Source organism: Fusarium flagelliforme (genome assembly GCF_020744385.1).
Source record: "Fusarium flagelliforme strain FIESC 12 MPI-CAGE-AA-0113 chromosome Unknown B0J16scaffold_4, whole genome shotgun sequence".
Lineage (NCBI taxonomy): Eukaryota > Fungi > Ascomycota > Sordariomycetes > Hypocreales > Nectriaceae > Fusarium > Fusarium flagelliforme.
The window spans coordinates 3,450,293-3,466,877 of record NW_025763506.1 but is presented as its reverse complement, the minus strand read 5'-3'; the positions used below and the strand labels follow the sequence as shown (position 1 = coordinate 3,466,877).

At 49.5% G+C, this 16,585-nt stretch overlaps 6 protein-coding genes across 6 annotated transcripts; 2 read left to right on the top strand and 4 right to left on the bottom strand.

Annotated features, from left to right (window-relative positions):
* Positions 1 to 639: 639 nt before the first annotated feature.
* B0J16DRAFT_268048 (uncharacterized protein) lies at positions 640 to 4,525 on the bottom strand (the record flags this gene model as incomplete). The annotated part of the gene is made up of 3 exons (XM_046123471.1): positions 640 to 836; positions 889 to 2,068; positions 2,699 to 4,525. The coding sequence occupies 3 exons, from the start codon at positions 4,523 to 4,525 to the stop codon at positions 640 to 642; spliced, it is 3,204 nt and encodes a 1,067-aa protein (XP_045983347.1).
* A 3,154-nt stretch (positions 4,526 to 7,679) lies between these two features.
* On the top strand, positions 7,680 to 8,740 carry B0J16DRAFT_139516 (uncharacterized protein). The gene is made up of 3 exons (XM_046121869.1): positions 7,680 to 7,918; positions 7,990 to 8,047; positions 8,132 to 8,740. The coding sequence occupies exons 1-3, from the start codon at positions 7,872 to 7,874 to the stop codon at positions 8,504 to 8,506; spliced, it is 480 nt and encodes a 159-aa protein (XP_045983346.1). The 5' UTR covers positions 7,680 to 7,871; the 3' UTR covers positions 8,507 to 8,740.
* B0J16DRAFT_384757 (methyltransferase TYW3-domain-containing protein) lies at positions 8,663 to 9,685 on the bottom strand (the record flags this gene model as incomplete). The annotated part of the gene is made up of 2 exons (XM_046131453.1): positions 8,663 to 9,166; positions 9,248 to 9,685. The coding sequence occupies 2 exons, from the start codon at positions 9,683 to 9,685 to the stop codon at positions 8,663 to 8,665; spliced, it is 942 nt and encodes a 313-aa protein (XP_045983345.1).
* A 424-nt stretch (positions 9,686 to 10,109) lies between these two features.
* On the bottom strand, positions 10,110 to 11,375 carry B0J16DRAFT_139472 (uncharacterized protein). Its single transcript, XM_046121868.1, has one exon. It carries the CDS (start codon positions 11,183 to 11,185, stop codon positions 10,235 to 10,237), a length of 951 nt encoding a protein of 316 aa, XP_045983344.1. The 5' UTR covers positions 11,186 to 11,375; the 3' UTR covers positions 10,110 to 10,234.
* Positions 11,376 to 12,939: 1,564 nt separating this feature from the next.
* B0J16DRAFT_139423 (HAD-like domain-containing protein) lies at positions 12,940 to 14,915 on the top strand. The gene has a single exon (XM_046121867.1). The coding sequence runs from the start codon at positions 13,410 to 13,412 to the stop codon at positions 14,844 to 14,846; it is 1,437 nt and encodes a 478-aa protein (XP_045983343.1). The 5' UTR covers positions 12,940 to 13,409; the 3' UTR covers positions 14,847 to 14,915.
* A 574-nt stretch (positions 14,916 to 15,489) lies between these two features.
* Positions 15,490 to 16,041, bottom strand: B0J16DRAFT_384754 (uncharacterized protein; the record flags this gene model as incomplete). The annotated part of the gene is made up of 3 exons (XM_046131452.1): positions 15,490 to 15,713; positions 15,774 to 15,825; positions 15,934 to 16,041. 3 exons carry the CDS (start codon positions 16,039 to 16,041, stop codon positions 15,490 to 15,492), a joined length of 384 nt encoding a protein of 127 aa, XP_045983342.1.
* Between the last annotated feature and the right edge of the window lie 544 nt (positions 16,042 to 16,585).

Here is a 16,585-nt window from a genome sequence, read left to right as displayed (position 1 = left end):
GAATAGTTTTCTGTGAGCGAGTTTTGGTTTGTGCCAAAAAGAAATCGAAGTCAGCCATCCCGTCGTAGTGGTTAGGGGCGAATTGTGTGACACAAGGTATCGATGAAGGTGTTCTGGAATGGGCTGCAGGGGCGAGTCCAAAAACGAAATTATATCAACAAGTCCACTCGTGGCGTGCACAAATGCTTGAGAGGTATCGAGATACTTGAACAATTGACAGAAAAGTAGGTCAAAGACAAGAGGGCAAAGAGGGATTATGAAGCGAACAGGAGAACGTCCTCCATCTTGGATGATATCTTTGTCTATATTCTCTTTGGTTCATTTCTTTGTTGGTTTATCTATCAAAGATACCAAAATATGCCTAGACCACACACCTTGTATCGTGCACAGGCATACTCTCACAAAGACAAAATGCCACCAACAGACCAAAGGCCATGCTGTATGTGCTGGCCACAGTGACATGGCAGTCAGGAACAAAGAAGCGCCACCGGAGTTTGTCATCGACCAGTGCAAGAGACTGGTCGCCATCGCCAGCCGAGCGTCTATGCTTTGAAAGGGCGAGCATCAACTCGTGGGTTGCATGACAAAGGATCCGAAAGACTCAATGTGTTCTTTCAATGTTATCGTCTCTCTTCGTCCTCAGCTATACCACCCTCTAGCGCCAGGTCCTGAACTTGTTACATCATTTCTGTGTGTAATCATGGGTTCCTTGAGGCCAAAGGTATCAATGATATCTTGCCAAGTCTGCATGTCCATAGATAGAATTGCCTGGTGTTTTGCCGCCCCATGCCGTGTTGGTTCGTCGTCGTCTTCGGCCTCGTCTTTATTGACCGGGGCTACAATATCATTTAGCGACACACCGTAATAATTACACCAAAGCTGACTTACCAAGTGCTGGAAGATCAAACTCGTCGAATTCGATTTCAACTCGACCATCTCGTATGAGAAAACTAACGTAGAACATGTTCTCTATGGTTTGGCCGAAAGATTTAGGATTTACAACAAAGCGCATCAAGTCTATCCCACCGGTACTACGGAGACCATATTGATGCATGATCCTGTTTCTCTCTTCATCGTCCATATCGTCATCAATACTGTCCGATACGGTTTGTTGAAGATGGGCTTGGATGCTTTGTAACTGTTGGAGGATCTTGCCGCAGATTGCAGTGAGGTCGTTCTCTTTTTGCGCCAAGTCTTCAACGTTGAGTACTTCTGGGCGTGTTTCCGTCAATGCGTTTGGTCTAAAGGGTGCGCTTCGCTTGGCAATTTTGCGCGCTTTCTTCTCAACTGATAGAGGACCAAGGAGGAATCCAGGGAGAGCAGGTCGGCGAAGATGTGGAAGGGAGGCGAAGCGGCCAAGATGCGGCCAGTTCATCATGTCACCATCGTCGCCAATATCATCATCTCCGTTGTCGTCGCCTCTTGTAGTTCTTCTTCTGTGACGTTGAGTACTCGAAAGCTCTGGCGCATTATCATCCATGATTCCCCGGCCATGCCTCATGTATGTAATGCATTTTGACACAAATTCATCGACATCCACGCCTTGTGAAAGGCTACCTTGCGTCAATCTCAAAGTCTTCCGGTATGACAGATCAGTCGTGCTGACAAGTAGGCGGGAGTCGATCGTTGCTTCAGTTGTCTGTCGTACTTTCTTTGACAACCGATTTGCGCGAATGATAGTTTCGTGAAGCCCTCGTGAGCCGGCCTGCAGATACTCTTCCGTGTTTTCGGTCACTTCACGTAACAGGTCTCTGAAGCCCTGTTGAACTCTACGACGTTCTTCCAACGGCTGGTCAGGGTCGTATACGTCCTCATCCTCATCCTCATCACTCTCGTCTTCGTCGTCGCCATTGGCCACAGGTTCAGCTGTCCGTCTTCGATTGTTCGAGGTTTCGCCGTTTCGTGTGTCTGCCCGTTTTCTCTTGGAGCCTGAAACAGAGCGACTGGATTCCCTTTCTCTGACGGCTAGGTTTTGGTGCGACTGTGCAGCTCGTGGGGCCGGAGATGGCGATCGTGATTGCGACTCTTGGTCCGAGTCTTGCCTCCGGGTAGGCATCTGTGCGGTGAGCTGAAGACGTGTATAGAAAATGAGATGAAGACAATAATTGTTTCCGGGTCTATCGACGTGTATATCAGTATTGTCGCATGCGTATTTTGAGATTGTGTGAGACAAACAAAATCGCAGGAGAAATCGCGTCTTGGTGGTTAGAAGACGCGACTGAAAGGATGTAAGGTACGTATTTCCATTAAGCTGCAGGGACCCACCTCCAGGTAGGAAGGTACCATGGATAGCACTGTGACCAAGGTGGGCTGGAAGGATGTGAAGTGCGGGGCAGTGCAGAGCAGCTGCCTCTAACAAGTGACAGTTTCACCCTCCACTGGGATGCACATCAATTTAATGCTACATATATCTTCATCAATTAAGGAACTAGGTACTTGGAGATCTGTTTATATCATACATATATCACTTACATAAACAGAAACTTGTTTCAACACACTTTAGGAAAGTCTTTCTGAGATCTCTAGGTAGTATTTTGATCGCTATAGAAACGCATGGACGCTATGATTATTCCTGACATATCTCCATGTCTTCATGACATAAACCCCTTTGTAATATATACTTTATGAACGGAACCCTCTTTATATCCCTCTGCCTCTGTTTCATTACCATGGTCTACCATGTGAAACTCTCTTCTACAAAGTCCACCACGCTCGAACCCTGCACCGCTCTTGCAGCACCACGAACATCATCAGCAAGAGCGCCAGGCCCACATACTGTGACACACATGGCACCCATCTGCTCTTGAACCTCCCTTTCCAGGATTAGGGGAACGTTTGGCCGTCCAGGGAACATGCGCACCGTGGCACTAGCACTGACAATATCGCGTGGGTTCTGGGGACGGGTGACGAAGATCTGGATGCGAAGGACATCTTTTCGATTGGGAATGCGGAGGATGGTATCCATGTACGGTCGTACCCATTCGAGAGACTCGTATTCGCGGATGATCCAAACAAGGGTTACCCGTCGGGTAGCAGTCGTGCCCTGGTTGTTTCCTTCCAGAAGGTGACGGATGTAAGAGATTTGGTGAGTAATTCCAGTTGATCCAGCAAAGAGAACTGCGTGGCCATAAGAATCAAGGCTATGATGTCCGGCATAGGGGCCTTCCATGGCAGCCTTGGCGCGAAGGCCTCCAGGATAATGAGAAGCACGGTCGAAGAGCTTCTTGGTAAATCCTGTCTGGGCTGCGATCAAGAAAGAGACAGTTGTAGTCATGGCCGACTTGTCGACTGCGTTGGAACCCTCCTTCTCCGCGATGGGCAGACTGTTGTCGCGAACATGGTTGATCCAGCAGATTGAAAAGGGGTGGCTCTCCCAAGCGCAAACACCCCAGATGCGCAGGTACGCATGGGTGCCAGGCTCGATGTCCATGTATCGTGGCAAGTGAAGAGTAACTCGAGTGACGTTGCCAGGCATGGCCTCGCACACTGCCTCGGTCCAGCCCTTGCTCGACCAGTTGACAGATAGAAGACGAAACATTCGAGAGAGGCGGTCAAAAAACCAGAGACCCATGATACCAATGATCCATGAGAGCTGAGGAAGACCTCCGGGAAGTGCAGACGAGGCGCAGTGAACCCAGACAGCAACAAAAGCCACAAAAGCCAGGATAATGTGGACGTTCAGGAAGGTCTCGTAAAAGGCATGTCGTACAGGAGAAAGGGAAAGCAGGGCAAGGAAGATCATAGCTACTGTACCAACAGTTCCCGAGCTGTAAAAGGGGATGGATGAGATTTGATGACCAACACCATCCCAGCCTAGATCGTCCACGGCAACGATGAGCCAGGCGATAGTGTGGATGATAGACTCGAGAACCACGATACGGCCCATCCAGCGATGGAGGAGATTGTATGTGTCGAAGCTGATCTTGAGCCACCCAATAAGAGGGTTGTTGCGTCCAGCAAAGATGATCAAGGGCACCATGTTGACAAGGGCCAGCGTGCCTGAGCGACCTCGTAGCTCTGCACAAAAGGCAAGCTTATTTTCATTGGCCCAGTTGAGAAAGAACATGTAGACAAAGTTACTGCCCAGATAGATGAAAAGGATGGTGAAGTGAAGTCGGGATGGGAGGGTGCCCATGCTAATAGCAGAAGAAAGCTTGAACTCTCGGTTGTGACGTTTGTTCCACAAGGGGGCATAGGTGATGTGCTTCTTCACGCCGGGCATCCATGACCACTGAGAGATCTTCCAGTACTGTTGCTTGTGGCCAGGCATATTCATGGTCGACATATGGCGGAGTCTTGCCCATAGGATCTCGACGATTCTAATCCACAGAACGATGAGGGCCATGATGCCCAGGGTCCACCACAACACATCCTTAAATAGCAGGTTCATAGGTTGATTGACACCGTCGAGATTTGAGTGGTAATTGACTTCGGCATCTTCGTGGGACGCTTCGGCACGAGATTTGAGTGCTGATGTAGGTATGTACGAGTTGATGTCGGCGATCCGGCGCCGTGTGAAATCCATTTTGTCTTTGTTAGCTCTCCAGAAGAGAGCGAAAAAGAATATGACCAGGTGTGAGGTTCCTTTATATGGAAGTTCTTAGATGGAAGAGAAAGAGTGAATAGTCGTTGTTTGCTGTGAATGAATGATGAGACAAGGCGATTGTGAAATTGGTCAAGAATCCCAAACAAGCACGCAGGGGTCGATGGTGGTGTATTTTAAAGAAAGTAATCCGTATGCTGTTCGTCCTTGTGTTCGTCTTTTGGTGTCAGAACATGATCGTAATCAGGTGTTGACGTGACGGTTGTGTTGATAAATCGTGATCGGCAAGCCGGCTTATCGGTAGTGACCTTGTTGTGTTCAACACACAATGACACAGCACAAAGGCCAAAAGCGAATGGGCGAAAGGACAATAAGGGACAATAAAGAATCCGGGCAGAACAAGGGCGACTTATTGACCGGTGCCAAGACAGTGTCTGTAAGCGCTGTTCACCTCGTCCACGAAGTGATGTCTTGAACAGGCTGCAACGGAAAGAAAGCAGAACCAGCTGATGATAGGTAAGGTCCCAATTTTGTTTTTTTGGCGGATGGGATTTGGATCTGCGGTACAGAACGGGTCGACGTCAATTGCCGCGAGTAAGTAAAAGTAAAGTCGGATCGATGAAATGAAGTCGACGGGAGGCAAGGGCGCTTGGTAGTAGCAACAAGGAAGGCAGGGCCAGAGGATCGACGTTTTGGCGCGTGCAGTGTTGTACTGTGAGCGGCAATGTAACAGTCGAGGCGCTTGTTGCAAGACACAAGACAAAGGATCTGATCTACCAGAGACAACAATGACGAGGAAAACGGCTGTTTTTGAATGTTTCAAGGCGTTCTAAGACCTGTTCCAGAGAAACACACGAGGGCGAAACGAAACGAGCAGCTGGCAAGCAGTGCAGTCGATCAAGCGAATGTAGAGGTTACGTAGGTACCTTAGTAGGGAAAGGGAATGGCCAGCCTGTGTGAAGAATGTATAAAAGTCTCAGAAAAAGACGAAAATAGAAGAAGCAGAAGCGGGCAAGGAACTGAACCACCGTAAACGGTATAAAGAGGAAGAATGAAGGCAGGCCTGGGAGCAGGCGTCGTGATAATATGTAAATGAGCCGCCACGCTCCGCCCTCTCCTCTCCTCTTCTCTTTTCAGCAAACAAACCTGTCCGTCCTGGCGCTGAAAGGATTTACCTGCTACGGGTTCATTGGGCCAGGATGCCTCCCTGTGTAGGATGGATAGTGCGTCTGTATCCATGTGCAGGGAACCCCTTGCCTACAGCCTCCCGTCCCCTTGCTTCGTCCAACGAGATGCAACGAGTCAAGTTGTCAAGGTTGTGAGTGGCTACCAAGATTATCCGAAAAGTCCAGACGATGTACACCCCTGTAACCGCTCTTCTCTACCTACTCCCGCAATATCCGTGGAACCGAGAAGGTTGAGATTTTATTCCGCATTCTGGATCTGTTTGGATCGCACATCACACTATGGGTGCGCCTTTATAAGGAACCTCCTATAAAATAGGCCATTCTATTGCGTGCAATCATCTCTTTCGTGAGCATCTGTTGTATGCACAGTACATAGCCCTGAGGCAAGGAACGTTAGTCTAGCATTCGACCTTAAAAAAGCCCTCGGCAGGGGTAACGGCGTGGCTGTTCAAGATACAACCAATTGGGTGAGAGATGTCGCTGCCAGATCTCAGAGTTGGCCGCTGGCGGGAAAAAGAACACGATTTAGTGGTTGCTTGCACCCCGACCCTGGTTATGCCGCCCATGCTTCTGAAACCAGCCACTGCTTGGCCCTGGCTAGGACAAATCCCAGACCCCTTTTGGAATGATAACGCCCAGAACTCCAGCTGAGTTGGTCAGGGGTGAGTGGCTGTCAACGGCTAGAGAATACGGGTTTTGGGGCCGTTGCAGCGCTTGATAGCCACTCAATGTCCCGCAAGACTGTCTTCTAGAGGTATCCGGTGGGGAATGGAATGACAACCCGTTCGGGCTTGTGTCACGAGCCGAAGGCATCACCACCACTGGTTCACCATCTGCAACGTACTACGTACTACGTACTACCCATTACTTGTTTCCTTTGTGAACGTTTCCTGTTTTGTGCTTGTATATGAACATTTTTTTTGTTCCAGATTTCCGTCTTCTTCGTCTTCTGACGCAACTCTTGAGCATACCTACCTAGCTGACAAGAATGGGCTGCCTGAAACAATTCACCGGCAATACGGCAAACTTAGAGGGGCTCAATCTAGGTTGCGGCGAGTGTGTAAGATGAATAATCACTGCACTCACGATGCTTACTCCCATGTTGACGAGAAGACTCTTATACTGACTTGAAATTTTTGCTGGTCGCTTAAGCATGGTCAGATTACGCCTCAGAGCAGGGCAAGAATTCACATGCACCCTGGTAAGGCGGCCCGCAATCTTATATTTCACGTACTGTGGTTGATGGAATTCTGTTTCGACGTCAATCTGATACAAACTGCACCTGCGGCCCGAGTCACCGTCTAACATGAATGGAAAAATAGCCGTTGTCCACTCTGTCCCCGGGGTACATCCCATAACAAGGGCTCTTGGCACTTGCACTCCTTCGGGCCTTGTGACCCAAGAGAGATAGTTTATCAAAAGACGAGCCTCTTGGCGTCACAGGTGAAATGATTCGGTCCCTAATAGCTCGCTTCCACTGCCTTGGGAAGCTTGGGAAACTAGACACGACCCACAGACGGGCGCTATCTTGATTCTGGAAAGGGCAATCCTGGGTCCCATCCAGGCGATCGTCCTGAACCTGATGCTTGCTTTTAATCCTTCCTTCTATCCACCATGCAATGACAAGCTTGCTGTGAAATCGTCGACAGGGTTACGTGATATGTTGTTTGTCATTGACAGCGGGCGTTTGCCTCTGGGCATTCATCCGTTTTTTGGGTACGTAGTACATTTGTTCCAAGATCATCTAGATCTGTGAACGCGCGGAGCTGGCCGAATCCCCCCACAAGAATGGTAATGAGATTGCCGATTATGCCATGTTCTTGCTCTTCTCGAGTCGCGATCACGCCAGCACGGACGTGACATTGATTGATGTTGTGTCAAGTTGGCCGATGTGTGTCCGTAACTTCTACGTAGTAATCCTGCTTGACAATACTCCGTCTACAAGAGGGTCGGATTTGGTAGTCGATAATGCGCCACAGCTTGCGCCACGTTCGTGCCACACTTTCGTCACCAGGCCTTGAAACCTGAGGCAGAAAAGTCTGCCCGTTCCCGTGAGGCTCCCGAACAACGCCGGAAATTTCCAGGAAGGCTATCTCGAGCTGGGTATTGAATATTGGTGCATAGCCATTGCGGTCAACACAATGGGTTCCAGCGAGTCGAAACCAATCTCCTCACATGTGTGGAAGGCGTATGTTATTGCCAACTTGCAAGCCATTGCAATTAATCTCAATCAGTAACTGACAACTTGCCAATAAACAGCTCAGCGCCCAACGGCATCTCACAAGACCTTGTCGATTCACTACAGTCTAGCAACGAGGTACACTCAATTCATATCAATGCTTCACTAGCAGGTTTCCCAGGACTCCAATGAAGCTAACATTGCTGCGTTCTTTCTGAGTAGACCGATGCCTCTCGATCCAAGATAATTGAGCTCCAGATCCAGGCCCGCGTGGCCGAGGAGCTCAAGAAGCTTCAGCAGAAAGAGGCCGAGGCCCTCAAGCTCGCCCACGAGAAGCTCTCTAACGCCGAATTCAAGGACGAAAACAGCACAAGCCAGTACACTGTTAGCAAGGAGATCGAGGCGATGCGTCAAAAGCTCGAAGCTCGTAAGCAAGTCCGTGATCTCCCCGAGAGCGTCGACGGTGCGCGCAATGAGGTTATTCGATGTCTACGGGAGCACGACCGACGGCCGCTCGACTGCTGGCAGGAGGTGGAAAACTTCAAGGCTGAGGTTAAAAAGCTAGAGAAGAGCTGGGTTGAGAAGGTTGTCTCGTAGAGACAGAATGCTGTGGGAATTTGTAATGAGAATGGGGAACGATTCTATAGAGAAATAGAGACGGCGGGCTCTGGCATGCCCAGACAGGAACGCAAGTGTACATTACGACGTTGGGAGCGGCAAAAGCTATGTTGAGGAATCAAAGTGTACAGCAACTTATATCTCGAAGACCAGTCCCGCCTGTTCTTCCTCTTCTCTTTCACTGACCTCTTTTTCTTTGCTTGTGTCTGCTTCTTGCTTGGCTTTCAGCTCAGCTTTCTTCCGCAGGCCCTCAGCCCGTTTTCTTTCTCGTCTTGCTGCGGCATCCTCCCATTCCTGTCCCTCTGGGTTTCGGCGCGGCACGGGTGCGGATATAGCGTCCCGAAAAGCGTTCTGGAAACGTTCAATGCGCTTTTTGTTCTCGGCGAAGCGCTCGTTCGCAATCTCCACAAGTGTCTGGAGGTATTCGGGGGAGACTATCTGTTGGCGATGACCGTCAACTTGCTGTCCGACGAGAGATTCAAAGGCAAGACCCATTGTCCGTATAGCGACCATTGGAGTAGTGACATCTTTACCGCTGGGGACAATGTTAAGAGCACCCGACTCCCGGAAGCCTGCTTGCAAACCACATCGCAGAAGTACTTGAGCGTGCTCTGGTGATGCCGTAAGGACGTGAAGGATCTACATAATGTCTCAGCATAACTTGTACTTGTATTCTAACATTACCTCTCCTCTAATACGGAAAGGCATGGCTCTGCTTACCATTGCCTCAAACTTGAAATGAACAAGTCTTCTTTCTTTGGCTGCCGCCGCTCCATCTTGAGTCGTTGCAGAATCTTCAAGTCTAAACAGACTGCTCCAATCTGTGACCCCGGTACCTTGATCAGGTACAGGGTCATGGGAAACAAACAACCAAGCTCCTCCAGCACCCTTTCCACCAACGCCTGCTACTCGCTCATCCTCATTTTCGGCATCAGCAACTCTTCGACCCTCGAGGAATACGCTAACACGCCCTGCACAGCTGCTAGTAGTGACGAATCCAGACTGTTGGTTGATTTCATCAATGAGATCACGGATGCCCTCATCTACAGAACCTTTGGGCGAAGCATCAGTGTATTCTGTATCAGGAATCGCAAGTTGATCGAGAATCTTTTTCTTCCGCTCAATGAAAGCGGGTGGGCAAGAGGCGAGTTCTTGCATCGTGGGAGGCAAGACTTTTTATTTGTTAGTTTACACGCGAGGCTGAGATAGGTCACATTGGACGGGCAGGTAAAGGGTAAGTGGAGGGGCTTTGCTAGAGGGGTATCAAAAAACAGTGGTGGGGAGGAGATAAATTGTTAGCATGAAAACCAAGATTACGGACGCGGGGTAGGTTCAAGATAGTAGCTTATCATCAGCGGCTTGTGCCTCGTGATCCAATTGTCGTCAACGCCAACTTCATTCTCACATCCATATCTCATACCACAAATCTCACTTTGAGAGGCAGCCCCGATGTTTGATTAATTCTTTTTATTTCTTATTCTGTCTGCAGTCTACCGCAAATTCTATCATCTCATCTGTGTGCTTGTATTTCTCCGTTGCACCAGGCTTTCCATATTTTACCCAACGCCGTTCGATGATTTCGATAATCCCAATCCCTTTGAATTCAGCAAGGTCGAATGCTGAACCAATTTATTCCCTAAAACGCCATGCATAATGCTTCAATCATTAAGTCATCAAAGATAATGTTTTGTCTGGTTGCGAGTGCATTCAGACGGTAGGCAGAGCCACTTTCTCAAGGGCAGCAGCAAGCTTTTCCTCTTGTTGCTTGCGCTCCATCATGGCAACAAACTCGGAGTATCGAGATTGCTTGTTGTGAATACCACACTCGGTCTTGTCCTGGCCCTTCCATCGGCCGGCGCGCTCGTCCTCGCCCTCCTTGACGGGGACGGTAGAGTGCCAGTCACCGACAGACTTGTAGCCTTGGTCGAGGAGAGCATTGTAAGGGACGTTGTTCTCCTTGATGTAGTTGTCGACCTGCTTGAACGACCAAGTGGCCAAGGGGTTGATCTTGACAACACCACGCTCATCATCAATCTCGATGATCGGGATGGAACCACGAGCGGCACCTTGAGATCGTCGGCGACCGTTAAGGACTGCAGCAACCTTGAGCTCATCGTATGCTCGCTGAAGAGGTTCGACCTTGACGATCCAGTCGTACATCTCACTAGCGGTGTTCCACATTTCCTTGCCGTACATGTCTTCAAATTCTTCGGCAGTGTTGACACCATCAGGCTTAAAGATGTGAACAGGCACGTTGGGGTATCGGGCCTTGACTCGGTCGACAAGATCGTGTGTCTCCTTGAAGTGGTACAAGGTATCCAGGAAGATAAGGTCGACAGTAGGGGTGTTGGGCTGCTCCTTCTGGATCTTGGAGAGCATGTCCATGGTGGCAAGTCCGGTTAAGCCAAAGGCAGTCGATTGATACAGGTTAGGGAACATGACCTTGCAGAATCGGAGAATGTCCATGGGGTGCATGTCCTCAAGCACGTTGTTGAGGTGGTCGACATGGGGCTTTGTTAGAGTGACCCGTGGGAGAGTGGTTGACGATGATGGGGATGAGTATTCTGAGTTTTGTCCAGAGACGTAGCCTGACTCGCATTCAAGCTTCATGTCGGTGAGAGACACCTGCGAGGAGGTTTCAGAGATGAAGGCGGGCATGTTGAAGACGCGGGGAAGATGATTCGAGACGTTTTTGTTATGTGTGGACTTGTTGAAAGCTGGGATAGGCGACGAGCGTATCCCAGTTATATCTAGTAAAGAGTCAAAGGTAAAGTGAGAAGGCTAGGTATAAGGTATAGTTGATGACGCAGATATTCTTCTGACTTGAGTATGGAACAGGATTTCAAAGCACTGGAAGAGTCAGGACAACAAGATGACGAACACGACAATGAAGGAACGAGCGAGGACATTCAAATTCTTAAGAGGAGGAGAGAGTTGTGTAGTATGGGGGTCTACATGCTATGTCCGGGCGACCGCCCGCAGGGCCCCAACCTAAGGCGTCCTTAGTAATGGATAAGGACATCGTCCGAACCCGAGCCTATGCTGCCTGTGATGAGCCCAGGACATGGAAAAAGATGGGGAGCTGCAATTGCGCAATCGCCGCCAGGAGGACTATCGTCTCTAAGTTGCAACTGAGACTGATCACGACATCGACGCTATGCCTTTCGCGATGGAGGGCGCCACGTTCAGGACGAACTTTAATTGGCCCATTCACCAAAGCCCTGAAATGGATGCTAGGCCATGGGTCTCGTTTTGCCTCACCTCCAATAACGACATATTTTCGAGACAACCGCCGAGCCGGAGGTCCATCAGGTAGAGAAGCAGTTTTGCGTGTCTGATTTGGCGGAACTACAGCGGCAACCCCGGAGTTTGGTATGTTTATTGGCGACAAGTAATTAGAGCATTCAGCACGACTTGGAAATGGACTGTGGTATCTGGAGCACGGTACATACAAGATCAAATTTGATGTTAGCTGAGATGGGTCTATTGCATGGGATGCGCACGAGATCAGTTTCCCCGCGATCATGTCATTTTGGTATAGTATTTCGCAATCGTATATCCGGAGTACATTATCTTTATGATGATATTCCTTTGTACTGTATGTATCTCTTTCGCAAGAATGAGCTTTTGTGTCGTCACGTCCCCAGATCGACGATGATAAAGTTGATATCCATTGCTGCTTATTTACTCGCGGACCGATCAGCTACGGATCCGTACACATAACAAACTCGGAGCAACAAACTCCAATTAAGAAAATTGCGTCTTCGTCTTACAAGACGCAATTGCAGTCCCGGACTGCCGATGCGGCGGCAGTCGGTCTTTTTCATGTGTTGTCGGAGTATCGGCACCGAGGAACCGTGCGACTGCCGTTACTTTTCTCCTTGGCACCCAGTCTAAACAATTTTTCCCCTTCTTTCCTTGTTCCAGGACAAGACAGACCATTCGAGACTCGGGACAACCGTTAAACCGTAGTCCGCATTCGCATGCTCACTAATAATTGAGTTGATCTTTGTTTAGAAATCTTCAATGCTGACTTAGCAGACAAATCCCTACTTGTACTGTACTGTACCCTAATCTTGGCCCCTGTCCATGACTACGTCATGTTGTCTAGCTTGTTTACCTGCGTCATTGCTATCTCAGTGTTACAGTACTTTATATTCATCGTCGTTCGCATTGATGGGTCAAAGCTGTTGATTTCGCTCCCCCCGACGTGTTGGACGTACATACACTTCATGCGAGTGTCGACATCTGCATAATGATCTGACAAAGTATCTTATCAGTCATCTGCAACTGCGTACCTAGGTGTCGTATCTGTCTACTGTACCTACAGTACCTTATACCAAGGCTTGTGGAGGTACAGTAATTTTTAAGTCGGGGACTCACGAGGTATATAGGTTATTGCGACGACATTGTTCAGTCATGTCTTTTTCAAGTTCAGACCACGTGATGTTGTTGCGTGCCGTTGTGGGCTTATTCGCGCCAATCATACCCTAGAGCAGCCTGACAGGAGCCGCAGAAGCCGACCTGTTAGGTGTAGACCAGAGGTCGCACGAGCCATTGGCGGGGCAGAAGACGGAGAAGAGTGCCCTGGCGAAAGACGACGGCACCTGGAGTCAAACAAACAACTTGACCTCTCAACCTTTGAAGATTGACTCAAATCTTTGGGTTCGTTGCTGTACTGCGCCTCATTGTTATCCGTACCGTAAGGGGTTGCGTGTTATTATCCACCCGCTCGACTGCAACGCCGTATACTTTTTAGCATTTCTAGTCTTACTTTTCTTTTGGTTCCCTCAGGTCGTATCTCAGCTCATTTTCTTCCTACCTACCTTGCGCTATTCCATTGTCAGACGTAGCAAATCTCACCCCGCGCGCCCACGATACAATGGCCGAACAAACAAGTCCTGCCAAACAAAATGCCACACGGCCACAGCTGGGCTCAATGAGGAGCAGCTCCTACCTTAGTGATCACCAGGAATACCGCCCTCCCCGACAGGATTCAAACCGGCAGGACCAGTTGTTTCACGGTATCGACACGGTTATAGAAGATACAAGTAACTCACCTGTTCCTCAAACGAGGCCAATCCTCCCTTTCAATGGCATTCCCTCCGAGGAAAACCCTCCTACTGTGGTTGATAGTGGACTGAGCCACTCGTACTCGCACCCTAACTGTGCTCCTCGAGCTGGCGAGAAATCGGATCGTCTCATTGCGACTCTCTTCTACAAGCCAAGAGGCGAAGATCAGGGTTCGCGATCGCCCGTCAAAACAACATTTGCAGATAGCAATGAGTCCCTGCCAGCCAACCTGGCCCCTACGACCGACCCAAACGAGTATCCTCTTGAGCCGCCTACTCAAGAGTCTGAGCAGCTGGACCATATTTATGGCTCCTATATCTCACCTCTTTGCATCACCTCGTTCCTTCACCTCATGTCTTCGTTCCCTCTTCCTCAAGATGCCGAGGAGCCTCACTCTTCTCACAGGTGCTTGGACAACCAGGAGCAACCGCGCATTGTTGAGCTAACACTCTCCCCTACGCCATCTCCTGACTATCTTAGCCTGGATGATCTGAGAAAGCATGAGATGATCTATCGCTTTGAGCAGGAGTGGAATGTGGACGTGGTTCTCCAGAGAGATACTGTCTGGAGGCGTCATCCTCGACTGGTGGTATTCGACATGGACAGCACTCTCATCACTCAGGAAGTGATTGACCTTCTGGCTGATTATGTTAAGGACCCCCCGGATCTGGCCGCTCGGGTTGCCGAAATCACGCACCGTGCGATGATGGGGGAGCTGGAGTTTGAGGCCTCTTTCCGCGAACGTGTTGCTCTTCTCAAGGGCCTTCCTGCTACTCTTTTCGAAGAACTTAGACCAGTCTTAGATGTTACCAAGGGTGTGCCAGAGCTGGTCAAAGCGTTGAAGCGACTGGGTATCAAGACAGCAGTACTCTCTGGCGGTTTCCAACCGTTGACCGCATGGCTTGCTGGACAATTGGGCATTGACTACGCTCACGCAAACCATGTCGTTATCGAAGACGGCAAATTTACGGGTGATGTTGAAGGGGTCATCGTTGGTAAAGAGTGCAAGAGGGATCTTCTTCTTGAAATTGCCGCCAAGGAGGGCATTGATCTGTCTCAAGTCATTGCCGTCGGCGATGGTGCCAACGACTTACTCATGCTGGATAAGGCAGGTTTGGGGGTCGCGTGGAATGCAAAGCCCCGAGTGCAGATGGAAGCCAACGCTCGCCTGAATGGAGAGAGCCTTCTGGACCTATTGTACTTGCTAGGCTTCACCATTGAGGAAATTGGTGCGTTGACCGCTTAGGTCGTCGACATTGGATAAAGAGACTCGTCACATGACCGGTGAAGTCGGGAGTTCAGGATATGACATGGAAGGCTAGGTGTGTTGTGTTGGGTTACCGAGATACCAGGCAGCAACGAGAAACGAAATTTCTTCGGAGATTTATTTGATTGTGAGCTTGAAATGACCAGTGAAGATGATTCTGACACCGAAAGTCAATGGACTTGTACGTCCCGAACCTGAGCAGGGTATATGAGTGATGACAACTTGGACAGCTCCGTCAAAAGTCCCACTGAGCCAGCCTGACAAGAACAAGTTGGCTACCTCTGAGGTATTGCAATTCTGTCGTTGATTGTTGAATCTTTTGGCCATTGGCAATATGAGCTGTTGACGACCTACCATTTCCTGCGAGCCAAGTGAACTATGGCATAAGGATACAATATGTAGACCAGCATCGAGGCAAATTTTACTTAAAAGACACAAAGCTAAGGAAATTCGCGACGCGTCGTATGTGAACTATTGGTGGTTGCTAAACTTGAGCCCACTCTGTCCTTCTTTCTACACATGGTGAGAGAACTGACTGATCCAACTCAGAACTCTTCCCTCTCTTCCCTAGAACACGTGCCTGTACGTGTAACCTGCTCCAAGTACGCTTCAAATTGCTGATTTAAGGGTAACCGTCCTTGCCCCACTTGTTGTACTTTTCGTGAAGCTCGGCAGGAAGAGTGACGTTAGGAACAACGACAACGTTGAGGGCGCTGGGAGCGTCCTTAGGAGCCTGGTTGGGGTCACCACCGGGGTGGTACTGGTACTTGCCAGAGCTGCCGCTCTCCCAAGGGTGAGTAGCGATGCTGACGGGAGACTCGGAGGTAGCGCCAGTGGGCGATCGGCCTGAAGTTGAAGAAGTCAGCAATTACTGCGTCCTGAGAAGACTTCACATTGTTTCCATACCAAGGTAGTAACCAGCACCGCCGAGAGCAGCAACCATAACACCACCGAGAATCTATAATTCATCAGTCTCAGTTAGTAATAGGCATTTTTGACTTGTTGTCCTCGCTCGTTGTTTTGACCGGACCTAGGTCGAGGGGCAAGCCGAGGTATTATGACGCACCAGAATCTCGGGGTTGCGACGGGACTCCTTCTTGAGCTCAGCCTTCTGGTGCTCCTGGAAGCGGCGGGCGGTGGTGGAGAGGAATCGGCGAGAGATACGAGAGGCCATTGTGACGACGGGCTTTTGCGGCTGTGGGAAATTGGAGGATGGATTTCGACGTCGGGACTTTGGGTGGTTGAAGCTTTGAAGTTCTCGTATGATTTCGGAGACAGTCGCTACGATGAATATGAGCACCATCATTGGTCAATGCCGGGGAGTATCGTCGATCACGTGCGTTAGCACGCTTTCAAAAGATGACGTCTCGAGCTGTCTCACAATGTATGCCTGAGGCGCCAGGCCACAACCTTTTTCTCGCCGTCTTCCTGTCCCTGGCTAAAGCCTGAGCCATTCGTTCATTGTGATGCGATGTCGATCTCTCAACCTCTTAAAGCCAAGACTAATAAAGCTAGTTAATCAAGGAGTGCGACCTCTGCCCATTCACGTAACCGACGTTATTCTGGGACAGCCTGTCAAACGTCAACGAAACGGGTTGCTGCAGAAGGTTTTCACTCAGGTCCGTCCAGAAGAGTAACTTGACATCTGCTCTGTGATTCGTGCAGAAGAAATACCGGGTGAGCAATTGCCAGTTTTCAGCCAAAGACATTTTTGGTTC

Excerpts from the sequence above, each read along its gene's own strand:
- B0J16DRAFT_139516 (XM_046121869.1), top strand. The coding sequence starts at position 7,872 with ATGGGTTCCAGCGAGTCGAAACCAATCTCCTCACATGTGTGGAAGGC. Across the intron at positions 7,919-7,989 it reads TCCTCACATGTGTGGAAGGC|CTCAGCGCCCAACGGCATCT; the intron begins GTATGTTATTGC and ends GCCAATAAACAG. Across the intron at positions 8,048-8,131 it reads CACTACAGTCTAGCAACGAG|ACCGATGCCTCTCGATCCAA; the intron begins GTACACTCAATT and ends CTTTCTGAGTAG.
- B0J16DRAFT_139472 (XM_046121868.1), bottom strand. The coding sequence starts at position 11,185 with ATGCCCGCCTTCATCTCTGAAACCTCCTCGCAGGTGTCTCTCACCGAC.
- B0J16DRAFT_139423 (XM_046121867.1), top strand. The coding sequence starts at position 13,410 with ATGGCCGAACAAACAAGTCCTGCCAAACAAAATGCCACACGGCCACAG.